The sequence below is a fragment of the Ranitomeya imitator genome, chromosome 8, assembly GCF_032444005.1.
Source record: "Ranitomeya imitator isolate aRanImi1 chromosome 8, aRanImi1.pri, whole genome shotgun sequence".
Taxonomy (NCBI): Eukaryota; Metazoa; Chordata; class Amphibia; order Anura; family Dendrobatidae; genus Ranitomeya; species Ranitomeya imitator.
In genome coordinates, this window is record NC_091289.1 from 195,945,234 (window position 1) to 195,972,206 (window position 26,973).

Below are 26,973 nucleotides of genomic sequence, written 5' to 3' on the forward strand. Positions count from 1 at the left end.
GCCCTAGGGTAGATCATTGTGGGGAGGAGAGCCAAACTTGCGGTCTCTCCTGCGTGTCTGGGCCGGAACTGTCGGGGATGACACCATTAGGGGGGGGGGGAAGAGAATTTGGACCAGAGCAGTTCAGGACATCTAACTGATGGGGGCAGGTCCGACATAAATAGCAGTCTGAGCAGGAAGACGGAACACTTGGCGGGGACAGAGTTTAAGTAGTGAGACGATTGACTCCCTCTCGACAGACCCACACCCGCTAGCTGTGCCTGAATCCCCGGCTAGCGATACTGCCGACACATACTACCCCCAGCCCAGAGAGACGTCCGCAGTGGGTAGTGACCAGGATAGAGTGCATACCTTGGCTCCGCTCACCACCGCGGAGGCACTGCTTAGTCCCATCCTGGCAGTGCCTGCTAAGGAGCGGCCTTTGCCTGTGGCTGTGTCCGCTGGACACTGTGCTTCAATTGCGACCTTGTCTACTGAACTTTCCGCTTCTTCCACTGTGCTGCCGACCATCATCTCTACCCCACCATGTTCCTGTATCAGGAGTTCACGTGTCGAAGGACCTGGAGGATTCGTCGTCGCAAGGAGACAGTGCATCGCCCTTCTGCAGGATCGGAAACATCTTGTGCCACCTGCGGCACCACTGAGGGATCTTCCAGCCATCTTCCAACAGCGCACAGAGACTGATAAGTTCACCTGTTATTTTCTTCTGCATTTGACTTTCCCCTATCCTCAAGTTCACGTTCTGCCTGCTGTGGTTTACAATGGACGCTTAGTTCTTTTCTCTATTTTATGATTGACTGTGTCCAGATTTCTGTAGTTTTTGATGGACTCTTCCTCCTCTTTTTGCATTGTTAGCTGTAACTTTATGGCTGATGTTCCTTCATATCATGCGGGATCATCATGTGGGATCGCTCCTCCAGCCCCGGGTCCTGAATTACAGTAACAGGGACACTGATTGCAGTAAGTCGCAGGTTAGAGCCTTGAGCTCAGTGTAGGCCCTGGCAGAGTCCACCTTGTGTTATTAAGTCACCATGGTAACCGTGTACGGTAACCGCTGGCTATGCTCCTTACCTATGGATCACCCTTCGCTAACCTCCGCTCTCCCATAACCAGAGATTAGGGCCCAATCTGTAGTTATGGTGATACGCCTGAAGGAAAACAAAGACGTAGCCGCGGCCCGTACTGGACACAGCCCAATGTGACCCCATGAGCCGCTCTTCAGCCGTGTTATTTCTACGGATTACCAGGCAATATAAAATTGGAGTCATTTGGAAAATCTGCCGTCTTGGACTCTTTACACTGAAAATCCACAGTATTTCTATAATCACCCGATAACTCCCCGAATCAGGACTTGGCAAAAGCAAATGATTTCTGTGTCACTTTCTATTTTCTGCATATGAAGCCTGAAAATGACCCCGAGATAATGATACTATGGTGACGGCTTCTAATGGAGGCCCTGAGAGGCCGAGATATAAAATCACTGTCATAAAAATGTATATAGTGTGCCATGAAAAAAAAAGTCTTCATACCCCGAGAACCTTTTCATATTTTTTCACGTTATATCCACAAACTTAAATGTATTTTATTGGGATTTTCTGTTAGACCAACACAGAGTAACAAGTATTTGTGATGTGTACAGGAAATGATACAAGGTTTTCTAGTTATTATATAAATATAAATAATATATAATAATATAAATAATATATAATGAATTATATAAATGAATCCGTCCTTTCCTCAACTGTCAATCTACTAAAATGCTTGTGCACGCCCTCATCATCTCCCGCCTTGACTACTGCAACATCCTTTTCTGCGGCCTCCCTGCTAACACCCTTGCCCCTCTCCAGTCCATCCTTAACTCTGCTGCCCGACTAACTCATCTCTCTCCTCGCTACTCCTCATCCAATCACCTCCAAGACTTCTCCCAAATATCCCCCATCCTCCGGAATTCTTTGCCCCAACACCTCCGACTATCAACCACATCCGGATCCTTCAGACAGAACCAGAAAACCCATCTCTTCAGGAAAGCCTACAGCCTGCACTGACCCCGCTGCCTCCTCAATAATAATAATAATAAATCTGAACATTGTGCCGTGCATTTGTATTCAGCCCCCTGAGTCTACTTTGGAGGGCCTCCTTCCTCTACAGGTACTGCTGCAGTCTTTTGGGGTCTGTCTCTCCAGCTTTCTCTTCTGCAGTCTATTGGGGTCTGTCTCTCCAGCTTTGCACATCTAGAGGTGACATTTTGCCCCTTTTTCGTTGCCCCCTCACTCAGTGAGATCGGATGGAGATTATCAATTTTCACGTCACATATTCACTGGGATTTGGGTCTGGACAGTGACTGGGCCTCCACTGTAGCTCTGGCAGGATGATGAGAGTCGTTGTCCTTCTGGATTGTGAACCTATGCCCAAGTCCCAAGTCTTCTGCAGCCTCTAAGATGTTTTCATCAAGGATTGCCTTGTATTTAGCTCCATCCATCTTCTCATCCTCTCTGACCAGTTTCCCTGCCCATGCTGAAGAAAAGCCTTCCCACTGCATGATCCTGCCACCACCATGTGTGATGGTGGGGATGGTATTTTCAGGGTGATGTGCAGAGTTAGTTCTCCACCACGCATAGCATTTTTGCATTTAGCTCAAAAAGTTCTTCTTCCTTTTTTCCAAATGGTTGCTGTGTCCCCTACATGGATTTTTTCAAACTGCAAGCAGGACTTGTCATGGCTTTCAAAGATGATTTCTTCTTATCACCCTTCCATAAAGGCCAGATTTAACAAGTAAACGATTAAGAGTTGTTCTGTAGACAGATTCTTCCTCCTGAGCTGTGGACCTCCGCAGCTCCTCCAGTAACCATGGGTCTCATGGCTGCATCGCTAATTAGTGATCTCCTTGCTTAGGATGTCAGGTTAGGTGGACGGCCATGTGTTGGTAGCTCTGCACTTGTGCCATACTCCTCCCATTTTTGGATGATGGATTGAACAGTGCTCCATGAGATGTTCAGAGCTTGGGCTATTTTTTTTTAAACCTAACCCTGCTTTACTCTTCTTCACAACTTTATCCCTGACCTGTCTAGTGGGCTCCTTGGTTTTCATGATGATGTTTGATCCCTAATGTTCTTACACAAACCTCTGAGGCTTTCACTGAACAGCTGTAGTTATACTGAAAAGAAATTATGCCCAGGTGGACCCAATGTCCTAATGATGTGACTTCTGGGGGCAATCGGTCACTCAGGATTTAATTTATGGGCATCAGACTACAGGGGGCTGAGTACAAATGTAAGTAATAATTTTTGGGATTTATAGAATATTTTGAAAACCATTTACCATTTGACACTTCACAAATACTGTGTTGGTATCACATAAAATCCAAATAAAATAAATTTATATTTGTGGGTGTAATGTGGAAAAATGTGGTAAAGTTCACAGGGTATGAATAATTTTTCAAAGTAAGGTAGACAGACAGAAACATAGATACATAGATATGATATTAAAAAAAAAAGTAACAAAGTTTGGTATGAAATAGTATAAGGAAGGAGCCTTTTCCCCTCACCCATATCACTGGCGTCAACGTTGACCTGGGTTGTTCTTTGGAAGTTCTGAGACATCTCTAGCGCCAGCTGCTCGGTTGTGTGCAGAAGTTTGGTTAAACTTTTCTTTCTGTTCTCTTCTGTTAACTTTTTCCAAACTGAAATTTTATCCTTTTCAACAAAGTTGTTCACAGTGTTCACAAACGTCTGAAGGAAGAAGGACCCGATTACGGCGCACGCTGCCATTGACTATTTACTCTTTTTTTCACAGGCATGTCAAGTCTGAATCACTTACGGTAATGGTGGTATTAGTGAGAGCCTCTTTGTTTGGCGCCGTCTTATTTAAAGTGCCTAGCAGCGGAGAAGACGCGGCGAGCACTTCAACGTAGGAAATCACATCCACAGGCAGCAGCTCTCGTGTCGTGCTTCTCTGAATCTCTTGTAGAATTGCTATTGGCTCCTTGATGGTGTTGACCTAAATTAGAGACGGAGAGATGAGCGGAAGCCGGAGAGCTGCAAATCGCAACGTCGGGATCGCAGAGCAGGAATCCGGGAAGTCTGGAGGTTCTCGGTGCATTACTCTGCAGATACCCTCATGTAATCACATTCATTACCATTCACCAATGATCGGCTCAGCCGTGGATGATCGATTGGAAGCTCTTCCCATCACTCGTAGAAATGACCGGGATCAGAGAGATCTCCAATCCCAACAGGTGAGTTCATTTCACGTAGTGATGATCAGCGATAGCAGCAAGGCTGGCTTCAGGCAAAATGTGGCCCTGGGCAAAGGTAAAAGAGGGGCCCCGAATGCTAAAGTATTGCACCAAGCACACTTACACTGCCAATCCCGGGCCACTAAATGAGCGCTTATGTACAAGTCATTTACGGGACCGTTCACATGGCCGACGAGCGGTGATGTGGCTGAGCGATGACTAATAATCACTGTGTCCCCTGTACACAGTATCCAGCTATCGGCAGCACATCACCTATTTACATGGGGCAATGTGCTGCCGATATCGGTGATTACTGTCGCAAGATCAACGACTCAGTCACCCGACACACAAGCTTCCTTCCTACTTTGTTGTACGGCTGCTGACATGTTTATGAGTCACCCACCAGGGCAGGGTACTCGGTACCGGGTCCAGTCGGCTATTAAAGGGGATGTCACGGTGGCTGCGACCCGGTCCATGGCCCCGGGACTCACTGTAAAAGGTAACGGTCTTTAAAAAGGAATTGTGAGTAAGTCTGTCGTGACACCACCTGTGGTGTTCGGTCAATAGGGGGACTGACGCTGCTTTAAAAGGGTCCTCTGGGGGATGTTGTTGCAGCAATGATGGTGACGCTTCCCACAAGTGATGCGGGGTCCCCAGGGGTCCTAGAGTGTATGGTGATGATGGCGTTTGCCGGTCAATGAGTAAAGAACACAAGTTGTAAAGTCTTTACCTGGTTTACTGTAGTTGGCAGGCTACAGTCCAGGGTACCGGCAACAGGTACATTAGGAGTCCAGGAAGCCCAGAAACAAGTGGAAACCCCTTGGCAAGTCAGGTTAGGAGCCTTCCACTGCACGCTTGCTATAGTCCCTTGCTGTCTGTAATGTCCTAACAAGGTCCTGGTTCTTTCCCCTGTCCTGGGACAGGTACCTGTATGGTAGGCAGCTTGAGCTGTTCCTTCTGGGGTCTCTGCATGGTGACTCCAGGCTCCAGGGTGCTGCTGTACCACAGGCTTAATTTGGGCAGTACACGTGTAGTTCTGTGCCCTCCAGTTCTGCTAGGTGTCCTACAGTTCCACTCCAGCCTCGGGCTCCCGGTACCTGGTTTCTGCACTTTGGCTCCTCAGAGGCCCACTGTAGCCTATATGAGCCCTGAAATCTCTCCTCTGCTCCTTTCCTGTCTGCTCTCCAGACTGTCTGATCCAGACAAAACTAGCTCCTCCTCCAAACCAAGATCTATATCCAGGGAAGCTGCCCTAAAACAGGGTTTTGAGCTCCCCATCCTGGCTTGGATTCAGAAGGTGTTGTGTGTGTGATTTACCTGCCAAAGAGATTTCCCTCTTGTTTCCAGGCATAGCAGTACCCTCCCCGAGAGGAAGGCAGCACTACTGTGGTACCCGAACTCCTGGGGTGCCACATTTACATCAGCGGATATAATCAGACATGTCGATACGGTGAAATGTAGGTGCTGTACCCCCTCCCTGACAGCCATATGTGTGATATATGCACACAGTGCCTATGCTATATATACACACAGTATTTTTTTTTATGAATAACTACTAATTTCTACTAATTTCTAAAAAAAAAAACACCTTTTTTATCGCTGTAATCATACTGATCTGAAGAATCTTGTTGTAATGTTATTTTACCAGACTATGAAAGACAGAACATTAAATGGAAAAGTGAATGGTGTTATTGAAAACTACAACTTACCTGGCTAAAAGCCGACCCTCAGACGGCTATGTCAATGGAAAAAAAAAAAATCTGGCTCTTGAAATAAAAGGAAAGAGCAAAAATGAAAAACGTCTGGGTACTTTAAGAATTAAGGATATTTTTCCCCAAACTCAAAAGTCACTTTATGAATATAGTTATTCTATTAATGCCGCCGTTGTCATATATGGAGGCTGGTAGACGGCTCCAGCCTTTAGCGCATCATCCGTGGGGTGTGAAGCTTTTATTTGCAAACTAATCACCAAGAACAGCCGGAAGCTCAAACCTCCTACACAATATCCTCAGCTCTACGTACCTTGCTAATTGTGTGGTTAATGTTTGCAGAGATGCACTGATCATCCAGATGACACTTAATCTTTATATTTTCTATAAATAAAAAAAATAAAAAAAGATGAAAAATAATCTCTAGAATACTAAATACCATAATGCTGATTAATTAAGGACGGTAGTGTTCAAAGTGTTAATAAACTTAGCACTGCATTATATCGCATATTTCACAGTTTCCCATACATTAACAGTATGTTATAAAATCGTACTTAAAAGTGTTGCCTGTTATGATCTGGTGGCCTTGGAGCAGCATGAGACGTACTCTGGAGAAGGTGGTCCCTGTACTGACCGCAAACCCTGAACCTAGCAGCGCAACTAAAAGCAGCCGTGGGGGGTACCTAACACTCCCTAGACCCCTCGACACAGCCTAAGATCTAACTACCCCTAAAGACAGAAACAAGAAACCTATCTTGCCTCAGAGAAAATCCCCAAAGGATAGATAGCCCCCCACAAATATTGACTGTGAGAGGAGAGGGAAATAACATACGCAGAAATGAAATCAGATTTTAGCATAGGAGGCCATACTAGCTAAAAAGAAAGAACAGAACAGAGTACTATGCGGTCAGTATAAAAACACTAGAAAATATCCACCGCATAAAATACTGATCACCACATCTGACTAAAGACATGGAGGGTATATCTGCATCTCCAGAGAAATAGCTAGGCTGCAAAAAATCCTTCACAGACCAAGCTGGACAAGACAAAAACATGAAAATGCACAGACTATAAGGTCCACAGCAGGTGGACAGCAAAAACAAAGCCAGGACTTATCTTTGAAGAAAAACACAGCAAACTGGAGAGACCAGCAGGGAAGTGAATCCTTCAAGAACAATGGACAACTGGCATTGACTATAGGATCCAGCAAAGCTATATACCCCAGTCAGTTTTGCAATTAGTAGATACACCTGTCCACTCCTGCAGTCCAGGCACAACTGGATTACCCTCTACAACCACCGGAGGGAGCCAAAAAGCTGAATTCACAACAGTTGCCACCAGGTGGCGCATTGAGCAGACGATCTCATGAATATAATCACTGGTGAGCATAAGTAACAGCGCACCCAGTGGATAGCTATGGTATTACAGTCATTTTTCTTTATGCTTCTTTCCTCATTTCTACAATGATTTCATAATCCATGTATGAAATCTGTAAAGATCATCAAAATCAAGACTAGACAAAATCTTTACAGACCACTAAATAAAAGAATGGCCTGAAGATCTGAACCAAAAATGGTGCAAATGATAGAAAAAGGGAGATAAAAAAAATAGTATCCTATAAAACAGTATTCCCATAATGTGATGCTACACGATGGCACCATATGGCTGCACATGGAATTTTAGGAACGCCGTGTCCCTCTTCACATGCTTTGGACATATGGCTCCACTGTATGAGTGTTAGCAGATCGTAATTATAGGGAACCTAGCCTGCAGATTGTACTAAGAGTAGACGCGCTTGCTCAACTTGGCCTGCACCATAATAATTTCCTGCAAAACACAGTTCTGCCAGATTCCACTTCTCGTTAGCCTTCTCTACTTTCTTATATAAATATTTTCCTACAAAACACAATTAAAACTATTTCGGAAAGTGCAATAATACCTTTTTGTTACCTATTATACTTTTTAAATGTAATTATCCGGAATGTTACCTGGAGGAAAAATCCTCTCTTTGTAAAATTGATGTAGCAATTAAGTGACATTAAAGGACGGATTATTATTTCCAGCACTTACCTTGACAGTAAGTCCCATCATTTGCTTTAAAGTGCAAACTTCCTGAGGACGAGTGATAACCTTTCAGGCATGAGCAATCGTACCCTCCGGCCGCATTTTCACACTGAGCGTGGTCGCCACACTTGCTTTCAATGCATTCATCTATATCTGCAAATACCATGTCAAATCGGAGTTTAATGACATATTTACAGATCGTAAGCCCCCAACCCCCCCCTTGTCCTGCTTGGTTGTCAACGCCTGGTAGTGAGAACCCAGAATTGCAATTTTTGTAACATAAAATAAGAAACATCATCGGTGAGATAATTTCGTGTTTCTCCCTCTGTCAACGAGGCGTAGATTAGAAAAAAAAAGTAACGAAACAATTAAAATGTTTCCACATCACAATATTCTGTTTCAAGAGGATAAGGAGAAGAATGAAACATTTTTAGATATCGCTGAATTCAGCTGCTGACACCAATATACTTCCCTCATAAATTACCTGAAAAAGATGTTTCTACTTACTCATGTTTGTAATTAGAATAGGAAAAATCCATAACTTAGGCTAAGTAGGAAGTTTTTCTTATGAGTTGTCACATGCGGTTATTGGTGCGTAATTGTAGACTGAGCTGGATGATAAATCGCAAACAAATAGACAAACTCACGTAAAATATGGAGATAGATTGGTTTAATAATGAGAGAAAAATGGTCGAGGTTTATTAAAGCTGCCAGGATACATCATGAGAATATGTCTGGAGAAAAAGTGGAATCGGAATCTACAAGTCGAAAATGTGAAAAGCCCTCAACAAACATTTCACACTGAACCCTGCAGATGGTGGAGGATGCGGGCAAGCACAACATTGCATGTGAGGAACGGGCTTTAAGCTTAGACCTTGGACCCTTCTTCTCCCAAAATGAAAAGTATTTCAATCAAATTTCATGAAAGAGATACTATCATGCGACACTTAGGCTTTCTTGTTTGTAGGTGTGGGAAATGTAGAAATAATAATAATAATAATAATCTTTATTTTTATATAGCGCTAACATATTACGCAGCGCTTTACAGTTTGCACACATTATCATCGCTGTCCCCGATGGGGCTCACAATCTAAATTCCCCATCAGTATGTCTTTGGAATGTGGGAGGAAACCGGAGTGCCCGGAGGAAACCCACGCAAACACGGAGAGAACATACAAACTCTTTGCAGATGTTGTCCAAGGTGGGATTAGAACCCAGGACCCCAGTGCTGCAAGGCTGCTGTGCTAACCACTGCGCCACCGTGCTGTCCTAGAAATGTTATTGTAACAGCGTGCAGGTCACATACAGACACTATGTGAAGCCATATCCTAGCGGAATTTGTATTTAGAGAGATACTTTGGGGCTATGAATAAAGTAAAAGCCGCCACCCTCATCCATGGTCTGTTGCCGCAGTTGCATCTTAGCCCTAAATTACATGAATGAGTGACAACTGCACAAGCAAAAACATCCTGCGAATAATAGTAAAAACTTTGTATTAATCTTATAAACCCCCTTAAACCATTTTATGAACAAATCTGCTTTGTGCTTTTATTTTTTCCTCCTCTTCTTTCTAGACTGATAACTTTTTTTGCAGTTTTGAAAGACAACATTTGCGTTACTTTATCTAATGGAAAACAAGAACAAAATTCTAAGTGAAAGGGAAGGAAATTCTCTCTCGTTTTGATGATGGGGGGGGGGGGAAAGGGTTACCGTAGATTTTGATTCTCCAAGTTTTCTTGCATCGATACTAAATTTGTATAGTTTTTTTTATGTTTTTGTATTTTTTTTTACATTTTTCAAAATTTGTTTATTTTTATTTTTTTTTAGAATATTTTATTGCTTTAAAAAAAATTGAACTTTGTAAAAACACTTTGCTTTTTGTTACTCTGCTTATTTTACTGATAGAGTTGTTATGAGGACTTGTGTTTTGAGGGAATTCCCATTTTGGGAAACATTAAACTTTCTGATCACTTTTTCTTAAATTTTTTGGTGATGCGAGGATTCGGTATGGAGTTTAAATAATTCTATATTTTACATTTTGAAAGATCGTACTTTTATAGATGCGGCAATAGCAAATATAATTATTTTTCTTATTTATTTTCTTATTTTTGGGGGGTGACTTGAACTTTTAGGTGTTTTACTTTTTTATCTACTATATAATTGTCTAAGGGTCACTTCCGTCTTTCTGTCTATCTTTCTCTCTGTAACGGAAATCCCAAGTCGCTGATTGGTCGCGGCAAAGCAGCCACGACCAATCAGCGACGGGCACAGTCCGGCGGCAAAATGGCCGCTCCTTACTCCCCGCAGTCAGCGCCCGCTCCTTACTCCCCGCAATCAGTGCTCACACAGAGTTAATGGCAGCATTAGCGGACCGCGCTATGCCGCAGTGTTACGCACTCCGTTAATGCTGCTATTAACCCTGTGTGACCAACTTTTAGTAAAAAGATCTAATGTTAAAAATAATTAAAAAAAAATAAAAAATCGTTATATACTCACCGTCCGTCGGCCCCTCGGATCTAGAACAGGCCTTTCCTGCTCCTCGCGGCGCTCCGGTGACCGCTCCATGCATTGCGATCTCGCGAGACCGCAATGCATTCTTGAGACCGGAGCGCGCGAGGAGCATCGATAAACGCTTCGCCTGGATCCGGGGGCCAACGGAAGGTGAGTATATAACTATTTTTTATTTTAATTCTTTTTTTTTTAACAGGGATATGATGCCCACATTGCTATATACTACGTGGGCTGTGTTATATACTACATGGGCTGTTATGTACTGCGTGGGCTGTGTTATATACTGCATGCGTGGGCTGTTATATACTACGTGAGCTGTGCTATATGCTACGTGGGCTATTATACACTCCATGGGCTGTGGTATATACTCCATGGGCTGTGCTATATACTATGTGGCTGTGCAATATACTACGTGGCTGTGCTATGTACTACGTGGCTGTGCTATGTACTATGTGGCTGTGCTATATACTACATGGCTGTGCTATGTACTACGTGGCTGTGCTATATACTATGTGGCCGGCCGCGAACAATCAGCGACAGGCGCAGTCCGGCCGCGAATTGTCGTGGGATTTGACCCGCGCTTCGCTAATTGGTCGCCGTTGGCCGAATCCTGTGTATTCAATGTATTATTCTAAAATCTTCATAAATAAACCACATATATATTCTAGAATACCCGATGCATTAGAATCAGGCCACCATCTAGTATCTAACATTTTATTAAATATTGGTATTTAAATTTTACATGTGATCAGTTGCACAATATACAGTATTATATGATTAAATAAATTATGGAACAATTTAAAGTTAACTATTTATATATCATATATTCGGATCAAGAATGAAGCATCGGGGGCCTCACTTGGCTCCGGCCCCTCGATCGGGCACTTAAATGCCGCAGTCAGTGATTGACAGTGACAAATGCTCACACAACAGGGACCGCTGCTCTAATTTTTAAGGAAAAATGATCTTTCATTAATATTTGCTGGAAAGACTCAATGTAAAGTTAAGTCTGGAATATTTGTAGGTTTCCGTAGAGGAATGTCAATAATTTGGGGGCTTCCTTTCACAGGAAACTCTCTGTACAGTGAGTCGTTAGGACTCACAATGACTGGAGCTCTGCACCTAAAACTCCCATTAAAACAAACTATTTATTCATATTTTCCAGCTCAACTGCATTAAAAGCCGAGTAACAAAAATAACAATCTGGATCATTTCAGGATTTTCAGAGCATCGAGCTGAAGGACGGAGTCGCGCTTTTTTCTTCTCCTGTTTCTATGGCAGGGACGGTATTATGGAGCCGCAATGAAAATAACTTACAATTTAGGCAACACAGAGCTGAATTTGTTTTAGAACTTTGATTAACGAGGACCCGTCACTCGCCACAAATATGTAATATATTTTACCTGGTGTAAACGCCGCTGTTCTCCTGAATCCGGCGATGTTTTACTTTTGTTCCTACTCCTCTCTGTTCCTGAGATATCGACCATTTTTCCTTTGCTTATAACTATTGTCTTGTTAGCCAAGTGGGCGTAGACTTAAAATAAAAAATACTGCGTGGAAGAGATTGAATTGGCTAATAATAATATTCTGTGTTTATAAATATAGTCTTGTTACCAAGTGGGCGTACACTTAAAAATACTGCTTGGGACCACGCCCATTTGATTAACACCACTATTGTGTGATTATAAATATAGTTTTGCTAGCGAAGTGGGCGTAGACTTTTAACACTAGGACTACTGGTATAGTCATTTTGACTACTTACACTTCAGTAGTTCTAGTCACGAGTCCAGTAGTCCTAGTGTTAAAAAAAAACTACTCCAATGAAGAACTGAAGACCACACCCATTTGGCTAACACTAGATTTACCACCACAGAAGAGGAGGCCATATCTCAGGAATGGAGAGGCTCAGGAACAAAAGAAAAACATCTCCGGAATCAGGAGAACAGCGGCGTTTACACCAAGTACATTACTTATATATTTATGGCGAGGTCCTCGTTAATCTCAGCTCTGCTGCATTGTTTACCGCTTTCAGCCATGATTAAGGATTTTTCCACCTGGAATGCGGAGGATTATGGATTTTCTTCTGTAATTCTGAGCTTTAACTTCTTTCTGGAGAACTTCCACTTCTGAACACTTTCCGCTATTTCCACTCTTCGCATGGTCGTAGCCGGACGGTGAATGGCGACGTACAGAACGCACCGCACTGCGCCGGCCTCGCGTCCATAATCTATGGATTTTGCTTTGTGAGGATGAAGTGCAGTCTGCAGCCGGGTAGTGAAGTCACTTTGAATTCTTAAGGAACCAGACGGCCCGAGACGTGAAGGACGGCCGCCCATTAATGCCGGGCTCGGAGGGCTGCAATCCGTGGGGCGTCAGTATGGGGATCCGGATGGCCGCGTTCTCCAGCATTCCGTCCCGTCACGTTCTACCTTCCCTCATTTCCCCTTTTTTTATGGTGTCACTATCATACTTTATCCTGGAACGTGTCATAAACTCATTTCCGCCCTGTCGCGAGGAGCGTGAACTATTGTGCATCGGCGGAGTTGGGTGTAAATAGTTTTCCCCATTAAGAAACAATAAAATGTTTTGCAAAGTGCTGATATTGATTTTCCTGCCACCATATGTAAGAAATACACAGTTCTTTCAAACGTTCTGTCTGTCATTAATCAAAAGATGTCTGCCACTGGAACTAGCCCTTTAAGACTTGGCAAAGCAGAATCTACCAAATACTATAAACCTATAGTGTAATCCTATTTCAAAAGGAATTTCTTAGTAAATTTAATCGCACGTAGGTGCATGCAAGTCTCTGAAAATGAAATCCATTGACACCTTGATATCTTCTATCTGTTGCTGCATTTACAAGAAATTAGAATTTTAATTAACATGCAAATAAAGTGTTAAGTGCTCCGGGTGTGACAGAGCACTTAATGAACCCTGGTCACCAAAATCTGAGCACCGGCCTCTCTAGCTTGATTAAAAGCTCGCTGTCTGAGAGGTCAGGAAAGGAAATCAGACAGCGAGCGGCGCTGCTGGGTGGAGAAACAGCCCTGGAGGGCAGAAGCTTGGGAAGTGCTCTGGGACACCCAGAGCACTTATCGACACATATTCAATATGTGAATTGAAACTCTAGTTGCCATGGAAATCATCAACAGAAAAATATAAAGTGAGGATGGAGTTAGATGTCAGAGACCTGTAGGCCCCTGCATGCAGTTTGTGAGGGTGGGGGGAGCGTCACCGCTGCTTCCCTGGGGGTCTCCTGGGAGGGGGGGGACCTGGGGAAGCTGTCAGGTTCCCTTTAATACACGTGAGTAATAATGATGAGCTGTGCCGGGCGACACATTCAGCTCTGCTACATCGGTGTCCTTGGTTGCTTCTAACAAAATTTCCACTCATTGTTTAGCTACATGACAGCAAAAAATAAAATAAAAAGTATCAATCAGATAACAATGATCTGACTGCGGGGGATTCGGGAAGCAGAAAGCTTCTATTACCAGTCAATTATTGATGAAGTTCTTGGTTTTATAAAATATGAAGTTTGGACTTTTTTTCTCTTGATGTGAGAACTGTTAATATTGAATTGCCGTGCCAACACTCGGAGGAGCGGATCTTAATGCATTAGCACAATAGAACATATCATGTAATAAGGATACCATCTGTCCTCCAGATGTGCTGGAAAGTCTCACTTCAGAGGCCGCAATAGTAAAATAGTAACGGCGCTCGCAGTATACAATGGTGTCACTTTCTAACGCCTTTCATGTGCAAACCCGCTGCAACATTGATGCAAAAAAGCAGCCGATTTATGAAAGACCCATAAAGACGCTGCTCGGAATGTCAATGTATCCGACGCGGTGATACATCGCTCCCCCTCTGCTCGTTTCTTCCAGGCTCCCACCATAAAATTGGATTGGATAATATTAATAAACGTATTAATTAAGATTAATAATTGATCAGCTGGAATATGGATCAGAAAGGACAAATGTGCAGGAGACTTATGAAATATAGATGGCCGCTTACCCCGGCAGAACGTTCCATCATTGGTCATAAATCTCTCGGCGCCGCTGCTGGACGCGTAGCCTGGCGCGCACATGCAGAAGTAGCTGCCCTTGGTGTTGGTGCAGTTCGCATGATCTCCGCAGATGTAGGTGGCATTTTGACATTCGTTGTCATCTGAAAAAAAAAATGCAATATTTTTACAATAAACCAGTGTAAACTTTTTTTTTTTGTTAAAATTTCGAGCTCAATTTTAAAGCAAAAAAAATAAATAAAGTGCGTTTGATCTTTTAGGGCTGGATCAAGATTAGTGGAAATTTGGATGGTTTAGTTGTCCAGACATCAAGTGCTACTTTCCAAATATTGTGCCTTACACTGGACATATAATACCACCATACTTGTCATCCACTCATTTTCTTTAGGCATGTTCTGTCAGAATTCTGCCGGCACTATAAGTGCTGGAACATCCTGATATCCAAATTCAAACAAAGGACAGCAAATATGTTACAAAGTTTTCCCATAAAAAAAAATATATATGGAGCCCTGAATCATTAGTTGACAACCTAGGTTCTTCTGGTTGTGATGGTAGCCCTACTGTCATGTGATAGTGACCCTGGTTGTCCTGGAATCTCTAGTTATTATGGTGGCCCTGGCCAGGGCTGCCACTAGAAATTTCGGGGCCCCATACTGGCAAAATTTTCGGGGCCCCCTTGAGACTCCGCCCAGGCTCCACCCCAGCTCCGCCTCCAGGCTCCACCCCACGATCTGTCCACAGTCCCACCGCTCTCTCTTGGAAAAACTCCACTTCTCACCTATCACACATTAACAGTTCCCATCACCAGATCACACATATAGCCGGCAGCTTTTGTTTTGGCCAAAAGATTTTTTATGCCGCCACCATAACACAGTAGACACTTTTGGCCGGGCCCTACTCTACTGTAACCTATTAAATATTTGTTAAAATATGCAATACAATTTAGGTATATTTATATTTATTTTTCAATTTTTTAAATGACCAATAATATCACATACAAAGAACAAATACTGCTACACCATTACCAGACCACATATTACCACCACATAGTGACTGAATACTACAATTCTGATCAGTAATAAAAAAAAAAGCACCATACTATCACCATAAGTGCCATTATACACCGGAGATCTGTACTTAGTATGCAGTGTTTGTGTACAGATAATACAGTGATCACTAGTGAAATTATACACAGGAGCTCTGTATACAGTGTATAGTGTCAGTGTATAGGTAACACACTGACTTACCAGTGACGTCTCTAGGTTGAAGTCCTTCATCTTTCATCCAGCACAGACCGCCATCATTTCATCCAGCCAGGACTCGTTTCTGCAGGAAATAACACAGTTATCTCGAGCTCTGCTTGTAGAATACATTAATTAATTTTCCCAACTTCTACATTACACCACATGAAGAAAAAGAGGCGACATAGTATCACTCTACACAGTAACAGGATCGCCCCCTCATTTAAAACAGTATCCTCAAAAAATAAAATAAATACATCACTGCAGTAATAATATCCCTAAATTAGTCCCTATGGTAATAATATTCCCCATCCTGGCCCCGTGTGTCTCATTCCTGGCGTCAGCCATATGTTCTCCCATCCTGCCCTCATGAGTATCCATTCTGCCCCATATGATCTCCCCATCCTGACCCATTTGTCTCCATCATATCAATCCTGCCCCATGATCCTGCAAGATCTGTCTCCAATTCTGCCCCCAGTGTCTCCAATTCTTCCCCATCTGTCTCCAGTCATGCCCCCATGTCTTTCATCATACCCCGTATCTCCATTCTGCCCCTGTGTCCAGCATCTCCTCTGCCCCTGTGTCCAGCATCTCCTCTGCCCCTGTGTCCAGCATCTCCTCTGCCCCTGTGTGTCCAGCATCTCCTCTGCCCCTGTGTCCAGCATCTCCTCTGCCCCTGTGTCCAGCATCTCCTCTGCCCCTGTGTCCAGCATCTCCTCTGCCCCTGTCTGTGTCCAGCATCTCCTCTGCCCCTGTGTGTCCAGCATCTCCTCTGCCCCTGTCTGTGTCCAGCATCTCCTCTGCCCCTGTGTCCAGCATCTCCTCTGCCCCTGTGTCCAGCATCTCCTCTGCCCCTGTCTGTGTCCAGCATCTCCTCTGCCCCTGTCTGTGTCCAGCATCTCCTCTGCCCCTGTGTGTCCAGCATCTCCTCTGCCCCTGTGTGTCCAGCATCTCCTCTGCCCCTGTCTGTGTCCAGCATCTCCTCTGCCCCTGTGTGTCCAGCATCTCCTCTGCCCCTGTCTGTGTCCAGCATCTCCTCTGCCCCTGTCTGTGTCCAGCATCTCCTCTGCCCCTGTGTGTCCAGCATCTCCTCTGCCCCTGTGTCCAGCATCTCCTCTGCCCCTGTGTGTCCAGCATCTCCTCTGCCCCTGTCTGTGTCCAGCATCTCCTCTGCCCCTGTGTGTCCAGCATCTCCTCTGCCCCTGTCTGTGTCCAGCATCTCCTCTGCCCCTGTGTCCAGCATCTCCTCTGCCCCTGTGTCCAGCATCTCCTCTGCCCCTGTGTCCAGCATCTCCTCTGCCCCTGTGTCCAGCATCTCCTCTGCCCCTGTGTCCAGCATCTCCTCTGCCCCTGTGTCCAGCATCTCCTCTGCCCCTGTGTCCAGCATCTCCTCTGCCCCTGTGTCCAGCATCTCCTCTGCCCCTGTGTCCAGCATCTCCTCTGCCCCTGTCTGTGTTCAGCATCTCCTCTGCCCCTGTCTGTGTCCAGCATCTCCTCTGCCCCTGTCTGTGTCCAGCATCTCCTCTGCCCCTGTCTGTGTCCAGCATCTCCTCTGCCCCGGGCCCCCTCCCCTGGATCACCGCTACCAAAAAAAAAAAAACTTCTTACCTTGCCATGCCATGCTCCCGCGGCGGGCGAAGCTCCTCCACGCAGGTGAAGGACGCACTCGCCGGCGGCTGACGATGACGTCAGACGCCGGCGAGGTGAGACTGCGCACTGCCGCCGTTCAAGTCAGCTGCCAGCCTCCGACTGGCTGGCGGCGACTGTTAACTATTGACGTGCGGGCACGGGCCCGCACGTCAATAGTGAGCCGCAGCGCCTGCAGGGGGGGCCCGGTGAGCAGATGAGACGGGGCCCGATGCGGGCCCCCTCTGCCCACCGGGCCCCATACGCCAGTCATGGCTGTCATGCCCTGATGGCGGCCCTGGCCCTGGCCATGCTGATTGTACTGGCAACCCGGGTTGTCTTGGATGTGATCGCAGCCCTTGTGGAGCTAAATGTGATGGCAATTCTAGTGGTCATCTTGGTTGTGGTGGTGGCCCTGTGATTTTAGATCTTATTTTCCTGGAGACCCTAGCTGTCCAGGTTGTGATGGTGGCCCCTTTCATCTTGATTGTTCTGGCAGCCCTGGTTATCCTGGCCCTTGTGTTCCTAGTTGTTTATGGTGGGCCTGACCATTCTGGTTCTGATGGATGCACTGCTTCTCCTGGCTGTCAAGGTGACTGTTGCTCTCCTTGCTGTGATGTGATCCTAGTTGTCATGTCAGCTCTGGTTGTCATGGCGGCTTTGGTCTTCTTGATTGTTTTGGTGGCCCCAGTTATGATGGTAGCCTTGGTTTACTTGATTGTGATGTGACCCTAGTTATTCTTGTTGTCATGGCAGCCATGGTTGTCAGCCTTGACTGTGGTGAAGGTTCTAGCCATCCAAGTTGTGAAGGTGATGACCCTTGCTGTCCTAGTTTGTCTTTTGGTTTCCTGGTGACCCAAGTTGTCTAGGTTGTGATGGTGGCCCCAGTCATCTTCATTGTTCTGGTAGCCCCGTTTATCCTGGTTCTTGAGGTGGCCCTTCTGTTCCTAGTTGTTTATAGTGGGCCTCATCATTGTGGTTCTGATGTATGCACTGGCTGTCATAGTAGTCATTGGTGTCCTTGTTGTGCTGTGATGCTAGTTCTCCCAAATGTGGTGGCGGCCGTGAATGTCATGGTGGCTATGGTCTTCCTAATTAATATGGTGACCCCAGTTATGATGGCAGCTGTGGTTTTCTTGGTTGTGAAGGCAGACATGGTTTACCTTGGTTGTGATGGCAGCCATAGTTTTCCTTGTTATGATGTTGGCCCTAGTTGTTATGGTGGCTATGGTCTTCCTGATTGTTATGGTGACCCCAGTTATGATGGCAGCTGTGGTTTTCTTGGTTGTGATGGCAGCCATGGTTTCTTGGTTGTGAAGGCAGCCATGGTTTCCTTGGTTGTGATGACAGCCATGGTTTCCTTGTTATGATGTCGGCCCTAGTTGATATGGTGGCTATGGTCTTCCTGATTGTTATGGTGACCCCAGTTATGATGGCAGCTGTGGTTTTCTTGGTTGTGATGGCAGCCATGGTTTCTTGGTTGTGAAGGCAGCCATGGTTTACTTGATTGTGATGGCAGCCATGGTTCCCCTTGTTATGATGTCGGCCCTAGTTGTTATGGTGGCTATGGTCTTCCTGATTATTATAGTGACCCCAGTTATGATGGCAGCTGTGGTTTTCTTGGTTGTGATGGCAGCCATGTTTTCTTGGTTGTTAAGGCAGCCATGGTTAGCTTGGTTGTGATGGCAGCCATGGTTTTCCTTGTTATGATGTCGGCCCTAGTTGTTATGATGGCTATGGTCTTCCTGATTATTATGGTGACCCCAATTATGATGGCAGCTGTGGTTTTCTTGGTTGTGATGGCAGCCATGGTTTTTCTTGGTTGTGATGGCAGTCATGGTTGTTATGATGGCTATGGTGTTCCCTATTATTATGGTGACCCCAGTTATGATGGCAGCTGTGGTTTTCTTGGTTGTGATGGCAGCCATGATTTTCTTGGTTGTGATGACAGCCATGATTTTCCTGGTTGTGATGTTGGCCCTGGTTGCTATGGTGGCTATGGTCTTCCTGATTATTATTGTGACTCCAGTTATGATGGCAGCTGTGGTTTTCTTGGTTATGATGGCTGCCACGGTTTTCTTGGTTGTGATGGCAGCTGTAGTTTTCTTGGTTGTGATGGCAGCCATGGTTTGCATGGTTGTGAAGGCAGCCATGGATTTCTTGGTTGTGATGACAGCCATCGTTTTCCTGGTTGTGATGTCGGCTCTGGTTGTTATGGTGGCTATGGTCTTCCTGATTATTATGGTGACCCCAGTTATGATGGCAGCTGTGGTTTTCTTGGTTGTGATGGCAGCCATGATTTTCTTGGTTGTGATGACAGCCATGATTTTCCTGGTTGTGATGTTGGCCCTGGTTGCTATGGTGGCTATGGTCTTCCTGATTATTATTGTGACCCCAGTTATGATGGCAGCTGTGGTTTTCTTGGTTGTGATGGCTGCCACGGTTTTCTTGGTTGTGATGGCAGCTGTAGTTTTCTTGGTTGTGATGGCAGCCATGGTTTGCATGGTTGTGAAGGTAGCCATGGATTTCTTGGTTGTGATGACAGCCATCGTTTTCCTGGTTGTGATGTCGGCTCTGGTTGTTATGGTGGCTATGGTCTTCCTGATTATTATGGTGACCCCAGTTATGATGGCAGCTGTGGTTTTCTTGGTTGTGATGGCAGCTGTAGTTTTCTTGGTTGTGATGTCGGCCCTGTTTGTTATGGGTGTCATAGTCTTCATCATTGTCCCAGTTATGATTATGACTTGAAGACAAAATATAGCTTAAAATGTAACCGCTTGCCTGGAGTTCCAGCTACATTTTCCTACAGCTTGGGCAAAGGCTTAATTTGCAAGTTAACCCTTATTCTTCATATCTTGTTAATGGCGGAGTGGCGTGGTGGTGTCATACACCCCCTTTCCTTCCCGAGGCCCACCATGGCTACACTTCTGAATGAGTAGTTGACAAGGACACCTGCCAAACAGAAGTTAAGCAAGCAAGCACGACGCCAACACCGTGCATCACTTTCCTCCACCAGAAACAAAATCTGTTATAATCCCCTTTCTGATTAAAATGTTAATCAATTTCAATAGCGGCAAAACACAACTTGCGGGAAGTGAAGATCTCTGCAGACACAAAAAGTCACGACAAGCACATAAAAAGTACTTTAATGAGCAGTGTCGCTAATTGCGGCACATATGTTTCGCTCATATGCACCAATAACTTTTAAATTATATTATTTTAATGCAATAAAACTAAATAACAATGACCATATGTCACTCGCGCTGTCACCATATGCCCGCAAATTTCTCCGAACTTGTGTGGAAGGGGAATATCCGTAAATTCATTCTTGACACAAAACAGAATTTTATGACTTCTGCGACTGTAATATACATTTCTCTACAGTCATAGACGAATTATAATATTCATATTATGGTGTTGTGGAATCTAAAGGAACAATGATTAAAACAACAGAACCATAAATTAAAAAGCACCGTGCCGCGGCGCAGAAAACAGACGGCGCCTTGTGACTGTCAGATAGAAATCCAATATTAATTCAAGGGAATGGACTGATGCAAAACAGGGGATAGGTGAAATACAACATTAGGTAAATAAATGCAGATTTAAAAAAAAGTATAAAAAAAACAGTAATTTTTTTTTTTTTTTGCAAAGGAAAACTACATTTTGGACTGGAAAAGCTGTTTATTTTGTGCCGAGTGACCGGCACCAGGTGTTAAATTGCACCATGAAACATAAATATGTGAAGTTGGCCATAAATAGTATTCAGATAAACGCTTGTTTGACCTACAATAACCAATTCTGATGCCCATGTACATGCACACTCAAATTGTCTGAGCGTGCATGTGATTTCATGTAAAAAGTTGGTTGATATCGTAACTGTAACATAAAAAAAGACCGCGGAACTGCCTTAGTGGTAGTGACAAAAATATTACTGATCTTATTATTGCATTAGAAATGACAATGCAAATCAAATTCATATCAAATGTTTGGAATTTTTTTTTAATCTGGCAAATTCAAACAATTCGGGAGTCTTTTGCCGTGAATCGCCATAAATGTGCGTGGTCATTTTATACATTGCAGAAGATTGCATCAGCAGGAGAAGACTCGCAAGGGCGCGACCGGACAGGCCTTCTCATAATGCACTGCATAACGTCACATGTTATAATGCAGAGAACCTGAAGGGAATATCATAGACTGTATAAAAGCCGAGGCAGGGAATGCAGCAGCGATGTTATTGTGAATCTGGATAGTGAGAGGACGTCGCAGCTCACAGATCAGCCATAGAGATAAAGAGAAAAAGCCATAAAAAAAACTGAATAATCATTTCAGATAGTGTGTGACATCACAGCTGTGACATTGCTGAGGCTATGTTTGTGTTAAAGAGGTTGGATGTGTTTGGTTTACAGTCGCAAGGGACCTCAGAGTGTTACACGCATATTTTCAGGGCACTCAGATGGTTTTCAGCACTTGCTAATATTTTGGAAGAATTCAGGAAAAACTGACAAATTTGTATATCAAAAGATTTGCTCCTCTCTAATCAGCATGTCATGTCTAGGGGTAACACGCTGTTCAAGATCCCCAATAGTTCAGTCCTAATGGACCTTGCTCACGGCTGGTTAGAAGCAGTGTGATGAATGCCCAGTGGAGGGGCGATCTCACAGTCCACCCCAAACCTCTCACATGCCTTGAGTAAGGTCCAGGAGGACCAAAATGTTGGCCATCTTGTAAAGTGTGGTGCCCCTGAGCCAACACCACAACCAAGGAGTGATCTTTAGTGTATCCTAGATGTATTGTGAGAAAGTCACTGGTAAAATACTGGAGAGGAGATATGTGTCACTGCGGATGTTAGCCTCAGTGATATGAACCTGGAAAGAATGCCCCAGTACGCCAAGTTCTGAGATTGGTTAATCGGCCATGTTAAGGGCTGGGTTTCTGTGAACAGCTCAAGGCTGGGCGGGAAACTGTTCACCATTTCTCTGCTCCAGGGTGTGGTCCAGGTAAAAGTAGAGCATTTGGACTCATTCAGTGTTCAGTGTGTCTGGAGATGAGAGCTCCAGAGTTGTGCTTGTGTTAAAGAGAACTGAAGTGTGTGTTTTTTCCTTGAGTGGGTGGATCCCCGAGGCCACACAGACTGTACTGTATGCTATTTTGTTTTTCTCGTTATGCCAGAAGGGCCGTGTATAATTACTTAACTTTGCACTGGTTTATTAAGTATATTTTAATAAACCAGTTGAAAACTTAAATGGTAAGTGTTCCTGTGACTAATACGTCTTTAAGCAGCCGAGTGAGCGGATCCACCCCACTTTAAAGACAGTCTATTCAGGACCCATTTCATTATTGACTTGTGCGGTCGGCAACAGTCAAGAACTTGTCAGGACGGTCCTGATTTTTCAGAAACAATCCTGGTAAATTCTGGGGTGCCCCAATGATATATATGGGGCTGACTCTTGTGGATTAATATATACACACACAGGTACGTCTACTAAGCTACAAACAATATTTTGCCTCACCCACCCCAGAAAATATAAAAAGGCGAAAGGGATGGGGATCTAAGGCTTTCCTGTTGATGTGCTGCCGCACGTCCCCCATATACCCGGCTGCCATCATATATATCACCTATGTGACGTCTCTGTGCCTCTGTTGCTGCTCAATGCCCAGGACTCTTATTAACCTCGTTTATTTGTTATGTTAATGACAACTTTTTTTTTGGTTTTCATGAGATTCGATCTCTAATTAAGTGTAATTGGAAGACAAACAAACAAAGTATCGGGAGCGAATATCACACTAATTATAACCACGCTGGCAAAAGTCACACCGACGTGGCTCGGTGGATGATATCAGCTCTAATAAAGGGATGCGAAATGTCTGGAATAATAATACGAGAACAATAAAGGGATTAGTATTATACTCTTGTGTGAGCTTAAAGGAGAAATCCAGCTGAATATAATCCAGTACACAGGACGCAGAAGTAAGGGCTTACAGTATATAGTGTTTCCAGCCCAATGGGGAGGTCAAAGCTCACCTCCTCCCCCTCCATGTGCAATGACCTCTGCAAAGCACACATACCCACAACACTCTCCCATAGAAAGGATAAGGTGATGGTCACAGCTCACCTTCTCCCTGAGCAATGACTGCTGCACAGGACACAATGCATGTCCACAATATTCTACTATCATAGAGAATAAATCATTGTCACAGCTCACCTATTCCCCCTCCTAGCAAAGTAACTGCTGCATAGGGTGCACAGTATGCCCCATGACTTTACTGTCAGAGTGAATAAGTGATTGTCACAGCTCACCTTCTACACTCGTCTGCACAATGACAGCTGCACATGGCACAGAGCATGCCCACAACACTTTCCTTAGAAGCCAATAGGTGAATGTCACAGCTCACCTCCTCCCCCTCCCTGCATAATGACTGATACACAGCTCATCACCAGACTACAGGCTTCTGTGCTGTACATGGCGAGCCTCTTACTGCTGTTATCAGAGAGGAGCAGCGGCTCAGACAAGATGGTAACCGGAATATGACATTTAAAAAAACTTCAATCATAAAAAAGGTCTGATTAGAAGAAAATCTGTCTGTGATCAGTAATGGCTGGATTGACAATGAAGGGGACACATCACTCGCTGGCACCATAATGTCCATAATGCACACAGTGGTACATGAGACCACCCTGAGCTGACCATCCCTGCATGTGTCATTAGTGGCTCGCTCTACGCTGCCATCTGCAGGTGAGGACATTTATGGACAATGCTAGGTCCACAACTCGGCCGCCCATCATCTCCGTCCTCTTGTGTCTCCGTCTCATTCCGGACAATTTGCACATCTGATCTCGTCGCAGAAATCCCACGTACGATACAGAGAGAACAGAAGCCGAAGACAAGGCCGATCTCCATAACAAAGCAGCAAAATGGAAACACCAGTCGCAAACCACTTCTTCTGCCCAGATCACAGGACTGCGGACATGAAAGTCTCTGTACTCAAAGGGAATGTTAAATCTCAGACCGAGGGGAAGATCTGAGTGCAAAACCTGAGAGTATCTGAAACGTGGAGCGCGGATTCTGCCCGAGACGTGGAAGTGTGTCCTGTCATTACTGCACAGAAACATTCCTATACACATCACAAACTCTCTCTTTCTTTCTTTTTCTCTTTCCTCTTTTTCTTTCTTTGTCTTTCTTCTTGTTCTTACTTCCCTCCTGCCTTCCTCCTTCCTACTTTTCTTTCCTGCCCTTCTTTCCTTCTTGTTCTTCCATCTTGCCCTTCCTTCCTGCCTCTCCTTCCACCATGCCCTTCCTCTCTTCCTGCCCTTCCTTCCTCCCCTTTCTTCCTGTTCATTTCTGCAGTCCCTGCTTTCTTCCTTCTTTCTGTGCTTCCTGCCCTTCATACCTTCCTGCTCTTCCATCCTGCCCTTCCTTCCATCCTGTTCTTCCTTCTTTCCTTCCCTTCATTCCTTTCTGCTCTTCCATGCTGTTCTTCCTTCCCTTTATTCCTTCCTGTTCTTCCTTCCATCCTACTCTTCCTTCTTTTCTGCCCTTCATTACTTCCTGCTCTACCTTCCTGCCCTTCCTTCCTGTTTTTCCTTCCTTCCTACTCATCCATCGTGCCCTTCCTGTCCTTTACTCTTCCTTCCTGCTCTTCCATTCTACCCTTCCTTCCTGTTCTTCCTTCCTTCCCATTCTTCATTTCTGCCCTTCATTCCTATTTTTTCCTTCCTTCCTGCTCATCCATCCTGCCCTTCCTGTCCTTCCTTCTTCCTTCCTGCCCTTTATTCCTGCTGTTCCTTCCTATCTATCCTTTCTCCTTCTTTCCTGCACTTTATTCCTTCCTGCTCTTCCATCCTTACCTTCCTTCCTGTCCTTCCTTCCTACCCGTTCTTCCTTTCTGCCCTTCATTCCTGTTGTTCCTTCTTTCCCGTCCTTCCCTCCCTTTATTCCTTCCTGCTCTTCCATCCTATCCTTTCTTCCTGTCCTTCCTTCTTCCTTGACTTCATTCCTGTTGTTCCTTCCTGCCCTTTATTCCTTCCTGCTCTTCTACCGTACCCTTCCTTCTTGTTCTTCCTTCTGCCTTCTTTTCTGCCCTTTATTCCTTCCTGCTCTTCCATCCAGCCTTTCCTTCCTGTTCATCCTTTCTGCCCTTCATTACTGTTGTTCCTTCTTTCCTGTCCTTCCTTCTTCCTTACTTCCTGCCCTTTATTCCTTCCTGCTCTTCCATCCAATCCTTTCTTCCTGTTCTTCCTTCTTTCTTGACTTCATTCCTGTTCCTTCCTTCCTGCCCTTTATTCCTTCTTGCTCTTCCATCCTATCCTTTCTTCCTGTCCTTCCTTCTTCCTTGACTTCATTCCTGTTGTTCCTTCCTGCCTGCCCTTTATTCCTTCCTGCTCTTCTATCCTACCCTTCCTTCCTGTTCTTCCGTCTGCCTTCCTTTCTGCCCTTTATTCCTTCTTACTCTTCTATCCTACCCTTCCTTCCTGTTCTTCCTTCTGCCTTCCTTCCTGCCCTTTATTCCTTCTTGCTCTTCTATCCTACCCTTCCTTCCCGTTCTTCCTTCCTTTCTGCCCTTTATTCCTTCCTGCTCTTCCATCCTACCCTTCCTTCATGTTCTTGCTTCCTGCCCTTCATTACTGTTCCTTCCTGCCCGTCCTTCCATCCTGCCCTTTCTTCCGGCCCTTCCCACATTTCAGCCGACACACTGGGGCTTTTCTTAGCAGTGTGTTATATGTGGAGGGCAGCTATATAAAAAAAAATCTGTGCAGCAAATTCATCATTATTTATTGCTCATTACTAGAGTTTATTCTTTTTTACATACACAGAGAATATGACAGGTGTGTCCAAACAGATGTGGATATTCTTAAAACTGTGGATGTTGGGAATTCTTCTAATTCTCTGGGGTAGCACATTCCAGAAAACTAGTGCAGTACAAGAAAAATCTTGGAGTTGGGAGAGGTTCAGATAATGGAGAACATCAGACGGAAATCACTGGCAGGATCTTGCCCAGTTTAGCTACAAATCAGGAGGGGGAACAAATAGAGGAAGGGCGCTCCAGGAACTGCTCAAAATACAATTTATTATACAATTACATAAAAAATGTTAAAAAAAAGTGAAGTGGACCCCAAAGTGTGAATGGTAATGAGCCAAAATGTAAGTGGCCCCACGGAATGGCAGATAAACATAAGTAATCAGTCTCAAAGAAATTAAATGCCCCAGGAGTGAGGATACCAAAGCCATATAGACACTAATAAATAACACATACTCTAGATCATATAAAGTGCACAGTGCTGAGATAGAATGATGATCACTCCCCTGACGAAGGCACGCTGCCGAAACGCGCATAGAGGCAGTGGCACCATTGCATGGCTCAGGTAATCATTTACCACCTCTTTACCTACATTAGGTGCCCCACTAATCTCTTTAGCACTTTATTTAACCCACTGTTCTATCTTTGTGAATGGCGAATCCTGCGTTATCTACTGTGTATAGAGGTGTTATCAGTCATCGCACAGGAGGAGGAGGTGAGCTGTGACATTACCTATTGTGAATGGCGAATCCTGCGTTATCTACTGTG

The 26,973-nt window shown here is 44.6% G+C and overlaps 1 protein-coding gene across 1 annotated transcript in view; it reads right to left on the reverse strand.

The window, feature by feature from the left end:
- The window catches only part of ADGRL4 (adhesion G protein-coupled receptor L4), a 158,946-nt gene that overhangs the window by 81,828 nt on the left and 50,145 nt on the right, over window positions 1–26,973 (reverse strand). Inside the window, exons 3-7 of the mRNA XM_069738339.1 lie at window positions 14,533–14,685; window positions 8,014–8,160; window positions 6,257–6,327; window positions 3,817–3,996; window positions 3,545–3,728 (exon numbers count right to left, since the gene is read on the reverse strand). Of these exons, the coding sequence (XP_069594440.1) occupies window positions 3,545–3,728; window positions 3,817–3,996; window positions 6,257–6,327; window positions 8,014–8,160; window positions 14,533–14,685 (735 nt within the window). The remainder of the gene's footprint in view (window positions 1–3,544; window positions 3,729–3,816; window positions 3,997–6,256; window positions 6,328–8,013; window positions 8,161–14,532; window positions 14,686–26,973) is intronic.